Source organism: Lactuca saligna, chromosome 8 (genome assembly GCF_052625555.1).
Source record: "Lactuca saligna cultivar CGN05327 chromosome 8, ASM5262555v1, whole genome shotgun sequence".
Classification (NCBI taxonomy): domain Eukaryota; kingdom Viridiplantae; phylum Streptophyta; class Magnoliopsida; order Asterales; family Asteraceae; genus Lactuca; species Lactuca saligna.
Window position 1 is genome coordinate 128,573,732 of NC_136424.1, and position 22,515 is coordinate 128,596,246.

Below are 22,515 nucleotides of genomic sequence, written 5' to 3' on the forward strand. Positions count from 1 at the left end.
GTTATTCCGGGGAGATTTGCGAGGAGGCATTTTCGGCTATAAGTTTATAAAGATGAGAAAAGTGGTAAGAATCAATTTGTAAGTAATGTGAGAATGACACATGGACTAACTAACCATAGCCCAACAATTGAATGAGTGTTTGAGATCATAACAAGAAAGATGTGTAGGAAAACCCAAGTGTAAAGATTCTTCCCACAAAGTAGGTAGTTGTCAATTATACTGTTATTACTGATGTAACGAGTTCAATGAAAATTGACCTAACAGTAGGTCTTACATCATACCATACGGAAAGCTTGACGGTTCTTAGATTCCTAATTAGAGTACTGAAAGTTAGGAATATTTTACAAATAAGTGCTACTTAGAGCACATATGTTAAAGGCTAATCCTTAACCCAAAAGATAATGATGTACTAGACATCATCTAATGGCGATGAGTATTCCTCGGGAGAACCCTGAGGTCTCTCATTTAACGGACCAGATGTTGCATGACTTCTGCTTGAGAGGCAACCAGATGTTGCTGTAGGGTTTCATTGGTTCTCCGGGTTCGTTCCATGTCTTCTTCGAGACGGCGAATGCGAACTGTGTTGACACCAGAGTTGGCATCAATTTCCACGACCCGGTCGATGGCTGCTCGACCTTGCTCGACATTACGAGCTATTCTACGGATAATGACAGGTAGAGCTCGGTCAGCAGAGCCACCATCGCTGACGTTGTAAAAGGTTCGGTCCCCAAAGTATGGTAAGGGTTGACCTTGTTCGTCACTCCAGGGATTCAAGTTATCTACCCACAAGGGAGTGGGACCTGGAAAAGCTGGTCGAGGGTTGTTCTTCGGGGCTTGACCTACTGGAGGTAGGTTGTTGACTTCGGGCTCAGAGTCTGATCCATCTGAGAAGCCTTCAGCTTGATGATCATCCAATGGAATTTGGTGTTCATCATCAGACTCTGCTTCGATCCATCCTGCGTTGCCTTCATTTGGAAAGTACGGGTCGCCGTGATGGAATCCAGCCATTTAAATCTACGCGAGAAGAGAGGTATAAAGATATAGTATATATGTAGTTAGTAGTACAAAATACACCTATAGTATTTTAAGTTTAGGTTCTACTGATCTTTTTGTGGCATTGTTGGTAAGTTTTTAGACTTGTTAACACATCACAACCATTCTAGGGCATATGCTAATCACTCCTCGGACCAGCATAGTTGATCAGGCTATGCCATTCCCATGACTGACCATACATCCCCGAGCTTACCTGTGATATTTAACAATCATAATACTTTTTTTCTTGTCGTTGTGACACTGGTTCTAGTATGAATGCAGACTAGTATACTTAATTAACTATTTTAGTATTTAAAGTATAGAGTCTTGGTCAGAGTGTTTTAATCCCAAATGGGTTTATAGTTTAGTATATCTTTTATGGGTTGATATACTTGATTCACTATAAACAATGCTCTGATACCAATCTGTCACACCCCAAAACCAAGAACGGCGGAAACGTTCTGGGGCGGAGGACGTCATGTAAAGTATCACAACACAGTAAATGTAAATAAGCAAACAACATCATCCATTGCATTAAATATATAATTTTAATACAAGCGTGTTCTGTACAGTATGGACACCAAAAATAATGTATATCAAAATAATAAGATGAGTCTTGGACGCGCTCCATCTTCTCAAAAGCTGGCCTCGGTACTTGTCTACTGATGACCTGAGAATACAAGTTATTTTGAAAGAGTTTATCAGCATTAAGCTGGTGAGTTCATAAGTATTTTAGTGTCGGTATTTGTCATCCAAAAATGTTTGAACATGTAATAAGTATAAGTTTGTAAACTGTATGTAAAGGTTTGTAATTGTTTGTAAAAGTTTGAATCTCTCAGAAAAACCTATATTTTCTACTAAAGTAGCCTTCTACCAAGACTTAACTGTTTTGTATGCTCGTTGATGTAAAAGTGTGTAATTTCCCAAGCGTAACTATCATTTAACAAAATATAGTTTCTACATTAACGTTTAAGTGAGGTTATCACTAAAATATGTAATGGGTAAATCATTGTAGTACTGTAGTTTTGTATTATAAGAACTATTGTTGTACTAACTACCTTAAACCGGATTTATATTAAGGTATAATGTGATAAATTGCACCATGCTATCGACTGGTAACAACGAAATAATGAATGGTCATAATAACGGAATGCGTTTGGCACCCGCAGACCTGCAGGTCCGGCTGTAGCTAGCAGCAAGGTGTAGGATAGTCAATCCAGTATAGATCTATACGCAAACTCACGCTCTCCCTCCAAGAGAATTCTGGCTACAACTCGGGCCATGACATTTAAGGCATGCTCCGACACAATGGATCACAATTGTTAACGTGTTCATGTATATGTAATGTTTCTCGTTCTAGTATAGTTGTATATGTTCTGTTTCTAGTATAGTTGTATATGTTCTGTTTCTAGTATAGTTGTATATGTTCTGTTTCTAGTATAGTTGTATATGTTCTGTTTCTAGTATAGTTGTATATGTTATGTTTCTAGTATCGTTGTATATGTCCTGTTTCTAGTATAGTTGTATATGTTCTGTGTCTAGTATAGTTGTATATGTCCTGTTTCTAGTATAGTTGTATATGTTATGTGTTACCCCGATGGTAACTAGCTATTGATGTACTGATAAGTATGAATATGGAAGTACTTTTATGTCTATACATGTATATATGATATATAACTAATATTGAAACGACCCTCAGATGGTCACCCGAAATCCCACCAGACCACATCTCAATGCGCGAAAAGGAAATAGGGCGGATGGCCTTCCTAATCCCTTTAAACATTACTTATATATCTATACATATATGGGCATGCAATTTAGTAGAAGTAAAACAAAGTTTAATAAAAGCATTTGGTAAGTAAAAAGAGTTTGTAAAATATTTTGAAGTGAAACAGTTTGATAAACAGTTTGAACAATGATAAAATCATTGGTTTTCTAGTTATTAATCACATGTGATTAATGCAATCACATGTGATTGATGCAATAACTATAAGTATTTAACTTGTATCCCCCCATAAAGTATTTAAAACATTTAAAATCATTTCAAAGGTTGATTAAAGGGGTATGAACTCACCTGTGGTGAGTAGATTGGATTGATGTATCGGGTACCGTGCTAGGTGGCAAACGGAGACTTGTTCACACGCACGAGCCTAGTTATCATATAATGAACATATATATAACTAATTAGCCAATTATTAACTTATTGAAATAAGTTGGGACACTTATGAACATGCAAACACTTTGTATAAGTGTTATACGTCCTAATGGTTGCATCTAAGTCGATACGGGACAAGGCAAAAGGGGTTTAATGCACCAATGACCTTGTATATGAGCTTACCACCCAACAAACCCCACCTTTGGAGTTTACGGCCGTGAACCCATGAGTTTACGGCCGTGAACTCCTCACTTGGTGGTTTTGGGTGTTTTGAAGTGCTATGTTGATCCTAGAATAAGCCTAGCCTTGTTGGAATAATCCTTGAAGTAGTTTAAGGCCTTAGAATGCTCCTTTGGGGAGTTTACAGCCAAAGGACCATATCCCCTAGAGTTTACGGCCATAAACTCCTATGGGGTGTTGGTTTTAATTCTTTTAGGTCACTTGCACATGTAGGATAGCTTCTATGTTTTTGATTTAGGCTAAAGGGGACATTAGGCACACATTTATGCCTTTACTTGGAGTTTACGGCCCAAGAGATGTTACTTGGCCGTAAAATCCCTTTAAGGGATGATTTTGATGTCATTTTCTCCCCATTCAAGTTACAAGTATCCAAGGTTAATTGTCTTAAGGCCTTAGGGGTGTTTAGGGCACTCTTAGCCCTTGAAAAGGGGTTTACGGCCCAAGAGCATATCCTTGGCCGTAAACTCCTTAAACTAGATGATCTTTAAGTGTTTTGGTGTCCAAATTAGCTACAAGCATTAGAGGGTAAATGCCTTAAGCCTTAGGGGTCATTTAGGGCTCACTTTGGCCCTTGGAAATGGTGTTTACGGTCCAAAAACTCTTGGGCCGTAAACTCCAAAAGGTTGTTGTTCTTGAATGATTTCTAGCCTCAAATGTTTATACACAATGTCCTTAACTAGTTACCTAACAAGGAAAAGGGACTAGATAGCCTTTAGGCTTCGTTTTGGAGTTTACACCCCAAGAACGTTCTTGGGCCGTAAGCTCCCGGATCTTGTAGTTTAGACATGTAAACAATGTTATAAAGCATATAACAAGCATTAAAACACATTTAGGAAAGTAGACTCACAATCCGGGATGAAAACCCGAAGATCCGTCAGAGAGAAAATGGCTTTTCTCTAGTTGGAATTGTGAATAATGAATTAATTAAATTCAGAAATCTATTTATAGTCCTGAAATATTTTGACAGAAAATATTTTTATTCCAGAAGTTGGACTATAATATTATGACACTTGGAATGTTCGAATTTCACAAACCCAGGAGTATCCACTCTCCTGATATCTTCTTAAACGTAAACCCTAATGTACGTAAACTTATACGAAAAGTCTGAAAATTGACTATGACTGTTATAACTTCTATTGAAGTGATACTGTTTGTATAGAATGGAAATTTCGGGTTGTCACAGCTTATTGTTGAACCATCTCAGCCCTAAAACTCCCAGTTTTCCATGGAAAGAAGTCAATCAAATACAAGTCTGGAGGTGCCTAATGCCTATTGTCAGCCATGCACCTCAGGTCTTTTCCACTGTTACCACTACTACTGTCTTCAACCCACCAATACAATCAGATGAAGGCCCTAGCACAATGTTAGAGACAGGTGGTTCATCCTCTATCCCATAATATTCTCCTACAAGATCATCACTGGATGATGCCTCAATTAGATTGGCTAAGCACCTTGCTCAACACAGTCCAACCTCTTCCTCTCGTGGAAAAGGTATATCTTTCAGAGAGGAGCATTCAGGTGATGACAAGTCTACTATGTCAGAACTTCGAGAAGCGATTGGTGTTCTCAGGCAAGAATTAATTGAAAAGAACATTCAAATGGAACAACACACTTCTTATATATAAGAGCTTAAAGAAAGGGATGAAGAGAAGTGAAAACAGATTAAGGATCTGCAGACGAATCTTGGATCTGTGAACTGAAGAGGTTATGAATGCGATGAATGGGTAAGTGAAGTAGAGGGTTCAATGATGTGATTGGATTTAAATCCATTGTGTTTAATCTCCGACAAGGAAAGAAGCATCCAGTCAACCACTTTTGAGTTCTCCGATCACATGAGAGAGAGAGAAGCACTGGAAGAAGATAATGAAGAAGGAGAGAGAGAGAGAGAGAGAGAGAGAGAGAGAGAGAGACCTACTTTTTTAATTTCTAATTAACAAAACGTTAAAAATAAATAAATAAATAAAAATAAATAAAGGGTATTTTTGTCTTTTTACACACTTAACAGAATCTGTTAAGAAAGTTAGTCATAAGGATCATTTGTGTGCAACATTTGCTCTGTAGGTACCATCTGAGGGAAAAAAGTTTCGTAAGGACTACTTTAGGGAAAAAAGCAAAACCTTAAGGACCATTCGTGTAATTTGTTCTCATCTTTAAGATTTCTCTTTTGAAATAACAATTTTATTATGCTATATGTTTTTAGATTATCTAAGAATTAAGGTTTTAATTGTGTTATATATTTGTAGGGTTTTTTTATGCATGAAAGCGCTAATAAGATTTGTATATGATCTCTGGGATTTTTATACCTCACGGTTAATAATGAGGATTTGATGGTGTCATGGCTATAATAGAAAATTCATAAACCGGCTAGATGGGATTGTTGTAGAAAGCTTTTCACATTAGTTCATCATCTTTTTAATTCAAAAAATTAACAGTTTTAGTTCCATTGGTTGGAAAGAGTGCAACTTTGCCTTCAACGTTGTCTAGGAAGAAATGAAGTTTGGATTTGATAACCAAGTTGATTTCTATGTTGTCTCTTTTTTAAAGGATGATTAAATGGTTTCCTTTTCATACTACTATGTGACAAAAAAAAAAGTTTAAAACTTGTTGCCATTTCACACATAAAAATATGATGATCTATTAAAAAAAAAAACAAAAACCAATTGAATAAGTAGCGCAAATGGTTTTAAAAAAAAATGTATTAAATAATAAGTGGTTGATAGAAATTACTTAAAAAACAACTAAAATTAAAGCTAATTGTAACGTTGATATCATTTATAAAAAATCTTGCATTATAAAAATGTTTTATACCAGAGTCAAAATGAGAAGTAGTATTTAACAAGATACTTAATCAATTAAAATCAAAGTTTGAGACGTAAGTCTTTTATAATATTTTATTAATCAATTAAAATCAAAGAGACGCGAGAGACTATTCAAATAAGTCTTTTATAATATTTTAATTAGGTGTGAAACTCATGTATTATATGGGTTTATTTAAAAAATATTAAATATAAAATTTTAACAATTTGAAAAGTTTGAATTTATAAGAAAAATGAAAAATCTTTTGAATTATTAAAATTAATGAGGTTTTAATATATTGGATACATTACATATATAAACCCTTTTAGATAAAATACCTTACATATATATTACCTTACATATTAAATGTGGAATTTTAATTTAATAAAATGAAAAATACAATAAAATAACAAGTGGAAAATAGAAAATTTAAAAATGTGTAACAGCCCGGATTTTCAGGTATCTTTTATTCGCATATTTTTGGTGTTTTGTGAGGGGACTTGGTGAGTTGGAGCTCGAACTCGCCGAGTAAGGTCGCGGTTCTGGACGCGGGTTCGCGCCTGGACTCGGCGAGTCCAAGGGATGGACTCGGCGAGTCCGCGTTGTTTGATGAAACCCTAATTTTTCGGTCCTAAGCTCTATTTAAAGGATCTTATGGCCCTTCATTGCAGCCACCTTGATCCTTGAGAGCACCAAAGCAGCTGAGAGCTCCTGTGAGTGAGATAAGAGGCTATTGTTCACCAAATTTGTGTGTTTTTGCAAGAAAGGAAGGGGGAAAGTCAAGCTAGAAGAGTTGGGAGCTTGGATCTACTTCCATTTCGCCAAGGGAAGCTTCTTGAGGTATCTTTCAGAGCTTATTTCCGTGTTTATGTTGATATGGTCAAATCTAGGGTTTCTTCTTGCCTTATTTGCTTTGTAATTGAAGTGTGAGAGGTCCCATGGAGATATGGTACCTAGATCTAGACCTTAGCAGGTCCAGAAAGTCCCAAATGATATGCTTTATGTCCTTCCTTTTGGGTTGGAGGCTAGGTGCCATATTAGTGGTCATTTCTCCAAAAAGAACCTTGTAAGTGTTGCATGGTGGCCAAGACTATAACTTTACGTGATAAATGAGCTTAGGAGGGCCAGATCTATGAGTTTATGGAGCGGATCTGACCTCAGAAGCAAGTTTGAGTCGATGTGTAACATCCCGGAATCGCAAGAGTAGAGTTGAAGGGCTAAAAGTGTAAGTTTCAGAGGGTGACTCGGCGAGTCCATGGATAGACTCGGCGAGTCAGGTCGCGACTATGGTCGCGTATCAAGTGGCCTACTCAGCGAGTCCAAAGATGGACTCGGCGAGTAGGTGCTGTATGGAGAAAACCCTAATTTTCGGGGTTAAGCCCTATATAAAGAGCATTATACCCCTCCACAGCCTCCCTTATTCCCCCCTTGAGTCCCAGAAACCCTAAATTCATGGAGAGTCCCTTTGTGGAGCAAATTAGAGCTTGGAGAGGTGTTGGTTGAAGAAATCTTGAAGGAGAAGTGGCTTGGATCAAAGGGCTTTGCTTGGATTCGAGTTTGGTTGCTATTGAGGCATCTGTTGGAGGTAATACTTTCGTTCTTGGGCTGTGTTTTCCTAGTTTTTCATTTTGGGGTTGTGTGGGTTGCTTGGTTGTGTGGCATCTTGATGTTGGAGGATGGATCTGAGGTTGCTACCTCAGATCTGGAGTGGAGAAGACCTTAAGGGCATTAAAGCCCCTGTTCTTGTGTTGTTGATGGAGCTACCATGTCCCAAACCTTGGTTCTAAGGTGAATAAGGCCTAGATCTCTTTAGATTCACGTAAAGTTTGCCACTTTACGTGATGGATGGATTGTAGGAGGTTGGATCTATGTTTTGGATCAATTGCATGGCCTGAGATGCTTCGGTATGGATTCAGACCGGTGGTACTCGACGAGTCACATGGGTGGACTCGACGAGTTGCTTGAAGATGGCCTGGAACTCAACGAGTTGGAAGAACAACTCGGCGAGTAGGTTGAAGATAGCCTTGGACTCGACGAGTCCATTTGGACTCAGCGAGTCTTGTCGAGGAAGTCCCAATATTTATGGTTGAGTCGATGAATCGGTGAGTCAAGGGATGACTCGGTGAGTTGGGTGCGAGTGGACTCAGAGTTGTTGGACTCGACGAGTCTTGGGGTGACTCGGCGAGTTGGGTCGCTAATTGAGGGAAGTTCTGAGCATAAGGACTCGTCGAGTCATCGGGTTGACTCGGCGAGTAGGGTCAGTCAGGGGTTGACTTTGACTTGTCCAAGGTTGACCAATTGTCTTCCAGGGGTATTTTGGTAATTAAGGGTATTTATTGAGTTGTATGTTTTGATGTTCAGTGGAAGAGTTCGTGTCAGAGTTCGGAGCAGCGGGATCTTGTCCTTTCAGCCGACAGTTTCGAGGTGAGTTATCCTCACTATATCAACAGGGTCTAAGGCACCAAGGCCGACCCTTTATTGGATTGAGATTCGGATATGGTTATTATGTTATTGTTTGATGTGTCTGCATCCTGGTAGCTAGGATGGTACATGCTAGGAGACCTTGTTAAGGTCAGTTTTCCGATATACAGAGTAATGCTATGCTAGTGACCGGTTAGGTCGGTAACCCGGTTAGGGTAATGATATGCTATGTGATCTGCTTGCTCGGTTTGTTGACTATGACTGTTATATGATTGTATGTTTTGTGCACATGGTTGTTTGGACTGGAGATGGGTTGAGGCGGGTCCTGCTTTGTGCTGTAGGCCAAGATACCCAGGGCGGACCGGTTGTTCCGAAGGCCCAGCGAGCGGTCCGGATAGGTTGTAGGCCCCACAAGGGCGGACCAGACGTGCCGAGGCTTAGAGAGTGGACTAGGCCGACTAAAGGCCCGATGCGGGCGGACCAGTCACACTGTAGACTCAGAGAGTGGACCAGGTGGGTTGAAGGCCCGATGCGGGCGGACCAGTCCCACTGTAGACTCGAAGGACATGACTAGACCTGGAGGATGGATCCGATGGACTGAAGGCCCGATACGGCGGACCAGTCACACAGTAGACCCGATACGCATGACTGTTCTATGTTCTGTTATGTTATGTATGTTTTATATGTTTTGGACCGGAAGGTCGCAGCCCGGAAGGGCGTATGCGTGGTTGGTATTTTGGGGGTATCTCACTAAGCTTTCGGGCTTACAGTTGTGGTTTAATGTTTTTCAGGTTCTTCAGGAGACCGTGGCAAGGCGAAGGCGTGATCATACCGCTCCTCATGATTTTGTAGCAATGTGATTCTGGGAATACTCTAATGATTTGTATTGAAAACCCTTTTGCAAACATTTTAATGAAAATCGGGTTGTTTTGAAAATTTTAAATTGGTTGTATTTTTCGGATGTTACACGATGCATGGCATGGACTCGCCGAGTCTGAAGAACAGACTTGGCGAGTAGCATGAAGATTGTCCTTAACCACTTAGTGAGTGGTCCTGTCGAGTTATGGTTGACTCAGTGAGTCACGGGGAGTTAGAGAGGGATTGTCAGGTGAACTGAGTCGAGCTGGAACTCGCCGAGTTGTCCTTGCGACTCGGCGAATTGAGTCGTGGTGGCCCTGCGATTCATGACCAGGTGGAACTCATCGAGTCAGGGGAGTACTCGACGTGTCTAAGGGAAATCCTTACGAGTTGGTGAAAATGCTTAGACTCGCCGAGTCGCTCTAGTGCACTCGCCAAGTCCGGTCAAATTGACCATTGACTGTTGACCAGAGTTGACCAGTGTTGACTTGATAGGGATGGTCAACCTTAGTGGTACAAGTATTAATTTGAGATATATGATGTTATAGGAGGATTATAGCTCGGGGGTTCGAGCACGAGTGATTTCCAGGGTTCGCGAGTTATCGAGATATTCGAGGTGAGTCTTCTCACTATACTGTACCCGGAAGGGTTTGACTGTGTGACCGGAAGGTCGAATATGATATGAGATATATGCATTATGTGTTATAAGTTAATCGTTATATGTGCCATGTATGATATGCTTGATATGGGCCGGAAGGCATTATGTTATGGGCCGGAAGGCGTTGTAAAATGAATCGTAAGGTTGACATAGGAAGGACCGGAAGGTTTACCCAGTCGGGACGGAAGTCCCCTGAGACACATAGACCGGAAGGTCAGGGCCTGGAAAGGCGTATGTGCGTAGGTAGGGGTGCAAACGAGCCAAGCTACTCGTGAGCTACTCGAGATCGGATCGTTAAAAGCTCGACTCGAAATCGATTTTAACCGAGCCCGAGCCGAGCTCGAGCTTAATATTAAGCTCGTTTATTAAACGAGCTCGAGCTCGAGTCCATGTCACTAAGCTCGATTAGGCTCGCGAGCCTAAACGAGCCTTTATATAATATAATTTATTATTTTTTATATATATTAAAATAAAAACATATTTCGGGATTAGGGATTTAGGGTATTAGTAAACGAGCTTCTTAACGAGCTCAAGCCGAGCTTAAGCTTATTTAGACACGTCAGACAGAAAACGAGCCGAGCCCGAGCCCGAGTCGAGCTTGTTGTACTGAATAATTCACGAGCTCGAGTCGAGCACAGTACAAGAAGCTCGAATCGAGCCGAGCTCGAGCTCGAGCCTCGTATAACTTAAACGAGCCCGAGCCGAGCCTGACCAGGCTCGGGCTCGGCTCGGCTCGTTTGCACCCCTATGCGTAGGTTGTATTTTGGGGAACTCACTAAGCATTTATGCTTACAGTTGTTGTGTTATGTGTTTCAGGTACTAGCGAGGACCGTGGGAAGGCGCCGGCGTGATCGTACACACACTCGGGGAAAACTATTTTTGTGATCTTTGTTATGTAATCGGTCGTGACAATATTGTTACATTGGACTCTAAATTATTACTCGATGTTTTTGATGTTTGTAAAAATGAAAAATTGGTTTTAAAATTTACGTCGTTACAAGTTGGTATCAGAGCCTTGGTTTGAGGGATTCAGGTACACCTTCGGGCGTAACTTAACTCAAACCGGGGATTTGAGAAAATTTTAGTTAATAAATCAATAAAATTTGATAAGTGATTTTTGAAACAACCAAAGAAGGAGTGTGTACGGTCAGCCAGCGCCCGAACGGTAAAATCCCCAAAATACTCTTACAATATGTGTTATGAGATATGATATGATATGATACGCATGCTAGTAGACTAGGTATTCATATTAGGACTAGAGTGGCCTGATTTGTGATGTCTTAGTCTAGGGAAACCTGCTTCTATGAGGTGCTTTGAGAGCGAGTGGGTAACTAGTGCATGGCAAGAATAGAGTACTCAGGATCCGGGGTTTGGGGAGGAGGACTTGAGGTGAATACTGACGCGGTGTAGTTGGTAGTATTGGGCCCGTACTACTAAAGACACCGGGTCAGTGGGCCACCCAAGTAAGAATCCCTGGGTATCGTAGACTGAGTAGGACTACGTTATCGAGTGCGATTATGTTCGATAGAGTCTCTGATATTTTTATATTGTATTTCAGAGACATCATGGTTGGACCACGCCACAGACCTGGTACGAGTAGTGTGACTGACGAAGAGCTTCGTCAGATGATTCATGAGGAGGTAGCTACAGCGATCCGGGCTGAGATTCCGGAGATGTTTGGGTCTATTAAGACCACGCTGATGGAGACATTTGATGAGCGGTACGCCGCGTTGACTGAGGCCGCAGCCGTTGCAGCTACCGCAGCAGTGGCCGCTGCCAGACCACAGGGAGGTGACTCGTTGCTGTTCCGGGAGTTCAGCAACACGAAGCCACCTGAGTTTGACGGGACGCAGGATCTGATCGCTGCGATAAGATGGATTGCTGATATCGAGGGATCCTTCTACACTTGTTCATGCCCGGAGCATCTGAGGGTACGGTTCGCCTTGAACCAGCTCCGCCTGGGAGCAAAGGATTGGTGGAAGTTCGTGACGGCGAACTTCACTCTGGCAGAGGTTTCAGCTGTGACTTGGGAGAGGTTTACTGCTATGTTCAGAGACGAGTACGTTCCCCAGGTGGAGAGGGAACGGTTGGTTATGGAGTTATTGACCCTCAAGCAGGGTAATGATTCTGTCACGGTGATCACGCGGAAGTTTCATGAGAGGGCGATGTTCTGCCCCGAGCAGGTGTCCACGGAGCAGGCTCGGATGAGTCGGTATTTGGGAGTGCTGAGGAGGGATATCCAAGAGTTCGTATCAAACTCGTCATATCATACTTTTGTTGAGCTTCAGGCGAATGCTAGGAAGCGTGAGATCGAGTTGGAGACCCAGGCCAGGGAGGAGGCCGAGTCTTAACGGGTGGATCGGCGGCCGGCTCAGTCTCAGCCGGCAGCCAAGCGGACCAAGTCTGCCGATTCGAGATCCGGAGGTCAGAAGGGTCGCACTTGCGGAAAGTGCGGCAAGGGTCACGAGGGGGCATGTCGATCGGGTGCTTGCTACAAGTGTGGCAAGGAGGGGCACATTGTTAGGGATTGCCCCAAGGGATTCATATTTGCTTTCATTGCAACCAGACCGGCCATCGGAAGGCCGAGTGCCCCCAGCTTCGCCAGGGATATACGCCTACTGCTAGGGTTACCGAGATTCGGCCAGTGAAGGCCGAGGCTCCGAAGGCTCGTGGGAGAGCTTTCCAGTTGACTGCAGAGGAGGTCCGTGTGGCGCCTGATGTCGTAACCGGTATGTATTATTTCATGTATTTACCTTTATGCTGAGATATTGTGCTTATATTATGATATGTGTAGGTACTTTTCTTGTGAATTCTGTACCTGCTTTGGTATTATTTGACTCGGGTGCGAGTCGGTCTTTTATATCATTGGCTTTTAGCCGGCACATCGGTATTGATCGAGAGGTGATGAGTTGACCCCTGCGAGTTTCTATAGCAAATGAGAAAGCGGTGTACGCCACTGAGGTGATTTGAGGATGCGTGCTCGAGATTTTTGGGGTCGAGTTCCCTATAGACTTGGTTCCTATAGCTATGGGGGATGTCTGCATTATTGTGGGCATGGACTGGTTGAGTAAGTTTGGGGCACTCATTGACTGGGAGAGACAGTTGGTGATGATTCGAGACCCTAGTGGGGGAGTGCTTACGGTTTATGGTGAAGGGACCCGGTGTGGGTCGGCGTTTTGTTCGGCTGCCAGGGCAAGGCGGAGTTTGCAGCAGGGCTGCAATGGATTCATAGCCTATGTGATGGATACTCGAGTGGCCGCGGGGAGGCCCAATTCGATTGATGACGTTCTTGTTGTATGCGAGTTTTCGGATGTGTTCCCCGAAGAGTTACCGGGTGTACCTCCGGAGAGGCAAGTGGAGTTTCATATCGATTTGGTTCCGGGAGTGGTGCCCATCGCCAAGGCGCCTTATCGTCTCGCTCCACCGAAAATGCAGGAGTTATCCTCGCAGCTTCAGGAGCTGTTGGGAAAGGGGTTCATTCGACCGAGTAGCCCACCTTGGGGAGCGCCGATTTTGTTCGTCAAGAAAAAGGATGGTTCACACCGGATGTGTATCGATTATCGGGAGTTGAACAAGTTGACAGTTAAGAACCGGTATCCGTTACCTAGGATCGACGATCTGTTCGATCAGTTGCAGGGGGCATCTTGGTTCTCCAAGATAGACTTGAGGCCGGGGTATCATCAGCTGAGGGTTCGAGAGGAAGATATCCAGAAGACTGCTTTCAGAACTCGTTATGGACATTATGAGGTTGTGGTGATGCCTTTTGGGCTCACCAATGCCCCGGCTGCGTTCATGGATCTTATGAACCAGGTGTGCCGGCCGATGCTGGATCAGTCGGTGATCGTATTCATCGATGATATTTTGGTGTATTCGAGGTCTAGGGATCAGCATGAGGAACATTTGAGGGAGATTCTTGGGGTATTAAGATCGGAGAGGCTGTATGCCAAATTCTCCTAGTGTGATTTCTGGTTACAAGAGGTCCAGTTCCTCGGGCATCTTGTTAACCAGAAAGGTATATTGGTCGACCCGGCCAAGATTGAGGCAGTATTGAGGTGGGAGGTGCCGAGATCGCCCACTGAGATCAAGAGTTTTCTGGGTTTGGCTGGATATTATCGCAGGTTTATCAAGGATTTCTCCAAGATTGCTGTGCCACTTACTAGGATGACCCGGAAGGGTGCTGTGTTTTCATCGGGACCGGAGCAGCAGTCATCATTCGAGACGCTTCGTCAGAAATTGTGCGAGGCTCCGGTGCTCGCACTCCCGGAAGGGATGGGGGATTTCGTGGTGTACTGTGATGCATCCATATCGGGTTTGGGGGCGGTGCTTATGCAGAGGGGTCATGTGATAGCGTATGCTTCGAGGCAGTTGAAGCCTCATGAGTCGAGATACCCCACCCACGACCTGGAATTAGGGGTTGTGGTGTTTGCCCTCAAGATCTGGCGGCATTATCTTTATGGGGTTCGGTGTACCATCTACACGGACCACAAGAGCCTGAAGTACTTGATGGATCAGCCGAATCTGAATATGCGACAGAGGAGGTAGCTGGATGTGGTGAAGGATTACGATTGTGAGATCCTGTACCACCCAGGCAAGGCTAATGTGGTAGCCGACGCGTTGAGTCGTAGGACGGAAAGCGCCCCGATCCGAGATATTTGTTTGAGGTTGATGGTAATGACCCCAATTTTGGATACTATTCGAGGAGCTCAGGCTGAGGCTGTGAAACCAGAAAAACAGAAGAGAGAGCGGGTTGTAGGTTAGGTATCAGGATTCGTCACGGATGGCCGAGGGCTTGTGACTTTTCAGGGTCGGATTTGGGTACCGTTTGTGGGTGGTGCGCGTGCTATTTTGATGGAGGAAGCGCATCGATCGAAATTTTCGATTCATCCCGGGGCTACGAAAATGTATTTGGACATAAGGAAGGAGTATTGGTGGCCCTGTATGAAAAGGGATGTTGCATGGTTTGTTGAGAGATGCTTGACTTGTCGACAGGTCAAGGCCGAGCACCAGCGACCACACGGTAAATTGCAGCCGCTAGATATTCCCGAATGGAAGTGGGAACAGATTGCCATGGATTTTATCACCAAATTGTCGTGGACTGCGAGGGGAGTCGATGCGATTTGGGTGATCATAGATAGATTGACGAAGAGCGCTCATTTTCTGGCCATCAGCGAGAGCTCTTCTGCGGAGAAGTTGGCAAAATTATACGTGAGGGAGGTGGTATCGCAGCATGGGGTGCCGATCTCGATTGTTTCTGATCGTGATGTGCGTTTCACTTCCAGGTTCTGGAAGAAGTTCCATGAGGAATTGGGTACTAGACTGCATTTTAGTACCGCATATCAATCCCAGACAGACGGTCAGAGTGAGCGGACAATTCAGACGCTTGAGGATATGCTCCGAGCATGCGTTTTGGATTTCGGAGGGAGCTGGGACACCTATCTACCTTTAGCAGAGTTTTCGTATAACAACAGTCATCATTCGAGCATTAGTATGCCACCCATTGAGTTGTTGTATGGTCGGAGGTTTCGCACCCCCATCTGCTGGGGTGAGGTGGGGCAGCGGGTGATGGGTAGCACGGAGATCGTACTCCAGACGACCGAGCAGATTCAGCTGGTCAGGCAGAGGTTGTTGACCGCTCAGAGCCGACAGAAGAGTTATGCAGACAGACGCCGGTCCGAGCTGGAGTTTCAGGTCGGCGATCTTGTACTCCTGAAGGTCTCTCCTTGGAAAGGAGTGATTCGATTCAAGAAGAGGGGCAAGTTGGGGCCCCGATACATTGGTCCTTTCCGTGTGATCACGAGGGTAGGCCGGGTAGCCTACCGTTTGGATTTGCCAGCAGAATTGGGGCAGATTCACGACACTTTTCATGTGTCGCAGTTGAGGAAGTGTATAGCCGACGAATCGGCAGTGGTTCCATTAGAGGATATTCAGGTAGATGCGAGCCTGAATTATGCCAAGAGACCAGTGGCCATCAGAGATCGGAAGATCAAGGTTTTCAGGAACAAGGAGGTACCCCTGGTGTTGGTCCAGTGGCAGCATCAGAAGGGTTCAGAGATGACCTGGGAGCCGGAGCGTGAGATGCGTGAGCAGCATCCGGAGCTATTTGCAGAGCGAGACTTCGAGGGCGAAGTCTAGTTCTAGTGGGGGGGATTGTAACAGCCCGGATTTCCAGGTATCTTTTATTTGCATATTTTTGGTGTTTTGTGAGGGGACTCGGCGAGTTGGAGCTCGAACTCGCCGAGTAGGGTCGCGGTTCTGGACGCAGGTTCGCGCCTGTACTTGGCGAGTCCAAGGGATGGACTCGGCGAGTCCGCATTGTTTGATGAAACCCTAATTTTTCGGTCCTAAGCTCTATTTAAAGGATCTTATGGCCCTTCATTGCGGCCACCTTGATCCTTGAGAGCACCAAAGCAGCTGAGAGCTCCTGTGAGCGAGATAAGAGGCTATTGTTCACCAAATTTGTGTGTTTTTGCAAGAAAGGAAGGGGGAAAGTCAAGCTAGAAGAGTTGGGAGCTTGGATCTACTTCCATTTCGCCAAGGGAAGCTTCTTGAGGTATCTTTCAGAGCTTATTTCCGTGTTTATGTTGATATGGTCAAATCTAGGGTTTCTTCTTGCCTTATTTGCTTTGTAATTGAAGTGTGAGAGGTCCCATGGAGATATGGTACCTAGATCTGGACCTTAGCAGGTCCAGAAAGTCCCAAATGATATGCTTTATGTCCTTCCTTTTGGGTTGGAGGCTAGGGTTGCCATATTAGTGGTCATTTCTCCAAAAAGAACCTTGTAAGTGGTGCATGGTAGCCAAGACTGTAACTTTACGTGATAAATGACCTTAGGAGGGCCAGATCTATGAGTTTATAGAGCGGATCTGACCTCAGAAGCAAGTTTGAGTCGATGCATGGCATGGACTCGCCGAGTCTGAAGAACAGACTCGGCGAGTAGCATGAAGATTGTCCTTAACCACTTAGTGAGTGGTCATGCCGAGTTATGGTTGACTCAGTGAGTCACGGGGAGTTAGAGAGGGATTGTCAGGTGGACTGAGTCGAGCTGGAACTCGCCGAGTTGTCCTTGCGACTCGGCGAGTTGAGTCGCGGTGGCCCTGCGATTCATGACCAGGTGGAACTCGTCGAGTCAGGGGAGTACTCGACGTGTCTAAGGGAAATCCTTGCGAGTTGGTGAAAACGCTTAGACTCGCCGAGTCGCTCTAGTGCACTCGCCGAGTCCGGTCAAATTGACCATTGACTGTTGACCAGAGTTGACCAGTGTTGACTTGATAGGGATGGTCAACCTTAGTGGTACAAGTGTTAATTTGAGATATATGATGTTATAGGAGGATTATAGCTTGGGGGTTCGAGCACGAGTGATTTCCAGGGTTCGCGAGTTATCGAGATATTCGAGGTGAGTCTTCTCACTATACTGTACCCGGAAGGGTTTGACTGCGTGACCGGAAGGTCGAATATGATATGAGATATATGCATTATTTGTGATAAGTTAATCGTTATATGTGTCATGTATGATATGCTTGATATCGGTCGGAAGGCATTATGTTATGGGCCGGAAGGCGTTGTAAAATGAATCGTAAGGTTGACATGGGAAGGATCGGAAGGTTTACCCAGTTGGGACGGAAGTCCCCTGAGACACATAAACCGGAAGGTCAGGGCCTGGAAAGGCGTATGTGCGTAAGTTGTATTTTGGGGAACTCACTAAGCATTTATGCTTACAGTTGTTGTCTTATGTGTTTCAGGTACTAGCGAGGACCGTGGGAAGGCGCCGGCGTGATCGTACACACACTCGGGGAAAACTATTTTTGTGATCTTTGTTATGTAATCGGTCGTGACAATATTGTTACATTGGAATCTAAATTATTACTCGATGTTTTTGATGTTTGTAAAAATGAAAAATTGGTTTTAAAATTTACGTCGTTACAAAATGTTAGAAAATATCATATGTCTAAATGAAGAAGAAGAGGACATATGGCAAAAAAAACATTTATTTATTATAATAGATAATCAAATTATTAACATAAAATATAAAATATAAAACATAATTATTGTATAAAGTCATATTTTACATGTTAAATAATGCTAAACAAAAAAAGATTTTTATTATAAATAAGAAATAAGATCTTTTAAAAAAAAAGATTTTTATATGGCTTTTTCATATTTCTTTTAAATACGAAGCAAAAATAAAATGCCAAATGCATAAGAAATTAAATTATAATACTATCTTCTTTTAAATTAACAGAATTTTTCAAACTTAAAATGAAGCACAAAGATAGAGATTTTATTTAATTAATATATATATATATATATATATATATATATATATATATATATAGAGAGAGAGAGAGAGAGAGAGAGAGAGAGGTTCAATTGAGAAAATAAAAAAGGTTGAGAATGAGGGAACCATTCTCAGCCACTCATTTTATTCAACCATAAAAAGATACGGTGGTAAACTTGTAAATATGAGAACAACCTTTAATATCAAATACGTATCTGTAGTTCAAACTCATTCATCGTTCATCATCCAAATTTCTTCTCCAACTTTCAATAATCATCCAGATTTCTTTGATTAAACCATCATCAATCCATTTTTTTTGATCGGGTAAAGTCGTAAAGGGGATACGAAGCAGATGATGGCGAGAGGAAAATGAGAAGCGAATCGATGAACGAACACAACGGGCTTTGCAGCAACCCTTCGTTCACCTCCTGTCGTCGGCAGCAAAGGAGACCAAGGTGAAGATTCTCCGGTGCTCGTCTTCGTCTGATTAAGGGGGAGAAGCATGGAGGTTCGTCGCCCGACTCGCAAACCGAGATGGTCTCCGTGGCTTTGACTAGACCAAAGGAGGAGGTGTTTGGTTTTGCTAAGGGATTGCGATCGGAAATAAGCCAGAAGCGAGGGTTTGGTTTTGCTAGGAGATTGGGTCGGACGTCCGTTGCCTCTCATTTGCTTCCTGCCAGCGAGAAATGAAGAGAGGGAGGCGAGGGAAGATGGCATCGGTGTTAGTGGGTCAACAAGCCAAGGCATAAAGGGAAACCAAGGTTCCAATCGACGGAAATAGCCTAGAAGATGGTGGCTTTTGGTTGTGGTAATCGACGGGAAGTGTTGAAGGATCTCGATGGGGGCAGTTGTTGCTTTAATTGGTACGGTCCTCTTCTCGTTTCTTTTATTTTGATTGTAAATCAGTTAGGTGGGTGTTTGGGTGATCGATGTTCAACGGGTGAGTAGATGGGGGAAAAGGATTTGATCAGGTTTGGTGTGTTCATCATGAACAGATGGAGAAAGGGGTTTGACTGGAAATCAACGATAACGAAGGGAGTTTGGTTTGTTTCATTTGACAGGAAAGAAAACAGATGACAATGATTTCATGGATGTTTGTTTGCTATTGTTTAATCTTGTTTGGATAGAAATGTATGGTGTGTTTGGTTGGATCATTTGACAGGAAAGTCCGTATGTTATTCATATGTGAATAACATATAAAAATTATATATATTTGTGAAAATACATTATAATATTCATATGTGAATATACTGTGTAATATTCATATGTGAATATACTGTGTAATATTCATAAGTGAATATATCATCTAATATTCACAAATGAATATACTATATAATATTCACATGTGATATACCATGTAATACTCTGTAATATTCATATATGAAAATATTATCTAATATTCATAAGTGAATATACTATCTAATATTCACAAGTGAATATACTATGTAATATTCATAAGTGAATGCATCGTCTAATATTTAAATATGAATATACTATGTTTATTATATGTTATATTCATATATGAATGATACTTAAATTGTAAAAAATAATAATAATAATAATCATAGTTTTTATTCATAACTAAATAACGAATGCACTGTAGTAAAAACCTGATTCATTTTTATTCACTTATGAATAACGATAGCTGAAAATATATATATATATATATATATATATATATATATATATATATATATATATATATATATATATATATATATATATATATATATATATATATATATAAACATTACAATATAGAGATTTTTACACACATTTTCCATTACACAAAACAAAACAAAAAAAATCATTAGAATATCCGTATCACACGAGCGACCCAGTCGTAACAGCAGGCGGTTATCCCAATCTCCCAACCTCTGACCCCCTCAATTTGTCAAGAACCCTAAACCTAACCCTATATCAGAAGTCAGCTCACATGAAAGGGGAAGTTAGCAACCTTTATTGTTCGATCACCCTATCATGTCCCAAGCCGATGTCTCTTACAGGTATCTACATCGATCATGATTCGAATCTTATTCGATCACTTCTCATTTCATTTGTTTCTACACAAACTCCTGTGTCGATTGACTTGATTTTCATTTGATCACACATAATTGACTGATCTTTGTGTATCCGTATTAGTCTACTCCAGAGTTTCTTAAATTTTTTTCATTCATTTCTGTATCCGATTTGGCCAAGGTTATTTTAGGTAAAATCGTGTGATTCAAAGGTGTATTCTTGTCATTTTTGTTATTCTCTTCCAGCTTTTACTAATCTGGAACACACAACTAGGATGATTCAAAATCAATCAGTAACTTTAAATTACCTTCATTTCTATTACACACAATCAGCTTAAGCTCTGTATTTTCCTAAATTCCTATTTATTGACTGAAAATTTAGCTGATGATCATTGACCAAGAGCTAATGAGCTAATTTTTGTTTTATTTCTTTGGAACAGTTGTGGTTCATGTGGATACCCTTTGAATCTAGCATCCTCAAATCGCATAACATCTGAAATAGGCTCCAAGTATCGCAAATCCATCAGAAAAGGTTCTATATCTTTTGCATCCATTGATCTTAGTAGATTCACTCAATTTGATGAGGTATCTTGTTTTCCCATCTGTTTAAATCACCATCGTTCAAAAACAAAGCTATTATGTCGCCAATGTGGTGTTCATATAGGATACGGATATGGAGATGCACATGTTCTTCATGATACCGAATCATCCACCATATCCAACTCATATTACAAACAGATTGTAATCAAAATCCGAGCTTTACAACCTTCAGATCCTGTGTAGAAATGGAGATTAGTCTTCCTGATGATTGTTTGACTTTCATTTTTGAAAAACTTGATTCAAGTATAGATCGAGAATCTTTCGGTCTAACTTGTCATCGATTTCTTCAAATTCAAAACCCAAACCGTAAGTCATTGGAATTCGGATGTTCATTCTCTCGATCTAACCTTTCTGAAACCCCAATCAACATCGATTCCTTCATTCTTGATAAGTTAATCAAACGTTTTACACAATTAAACTCATTAAACTTATGTGGGTGTGTAAATCTTCAAGATTCCGGTCTAATCCAACTCATAAACCACGGATCAAAACTACACACTCTCTATCTCGATTGCTGCTTCAAAATCACCGATTCAGGACTTTCCCATATTGCCCTCGGGTGTCAATCTTTATCCTTCATTAGTCTTTATCGTTGCCCTATAACCGATATCGGATTACAACACTTATCCAAATCTTGTTCATCTCTAAAAGACATAAATCTTGAATGGTGTTCCCAAATAACCGATGGTGGAATCTCCGCCATCACCACCAACTGCCGCCACCTTCGGGCAGTCAAGATTTCCCATTGTGACAAAATAAAAGGAGTCGGATTCAACGGGTGTTCTAAAACCCTAGCTTGTTTGGAAGCCGATTCTTGCAAGATTGAGCCCGAGGGCATTTTGGGTATTTTGAGTGGTGGCGGGCTAGAGTACCTAAACGTATCTTGTCTTAGTTGGTGTATCCGGGGCGATGGGTTAAGATCAATTGGTGGTGGATTTGGGAAGAATATTAGGGTTCTTGATTTTAGGGTTTGTCGAAGTGTTGGTGATGAGACTGTGATTGAGATTGCAAAAGGGTGTCCAATGTTGCAAGAGTGGAATTTGTCTTTGTGTAGTGAGATTGGGGTTTTGGGGTGGGAGTCGATTGGAGGGTATTGTGGTAATTTGTAAAAGCTTCATGTGAATGGGTGTCGGGGGTTTTGTGATCGAGGGTTGTTGGGTTTAAGGAATGGGTGTAAACGGTTGTTGATTTTGTATGTTTCTAGATGTCGACAGGTTAGTGAGTTGGGGATTGAGTTGTTTAAGGTTGCGAGGTGGGATGTGGAAATTAAGGTTGAAGAAGTTATGTGTATCATGCCGAAACATTTCTTTAGATGATGGTTTTAAATCGAAATGTGGATAGGACATATATCATTGATGTTAATTTATGTTATTTTGAAGTGTAATTGGTTAAATTTGATTTGAGTGATGTTTGTGTAATGCTATGATGAGAACTTGGCTAAGGCATTTTCCATATAACAGCA

The 22,515-nt window shown here is 42.0% G+C and overlaps 1 protein-coding gene across 1 annotated transcript; it reads left to right on the forward strand.

Moving 5' to 3' along the window:
* Positions 1-21,238: 21,238 nt before the first annotated feature.
* LOC145010092 (RNI-like superfamily protein) lies at positions 21,239-22,460 on the forward strand. Its single transcript, XM_078968677.1, has one exon. It carries the CDS (start codon positions 21,239-21,241, stop codon positions 22,160-22,162), a length of 924 nt encoding a protein of 307 aa, XP_078824803.1. The 3' UTR covers positions 22,163-22,460.
* Positions 22,461-22,515: the final 55 nt, after the last annotated feature.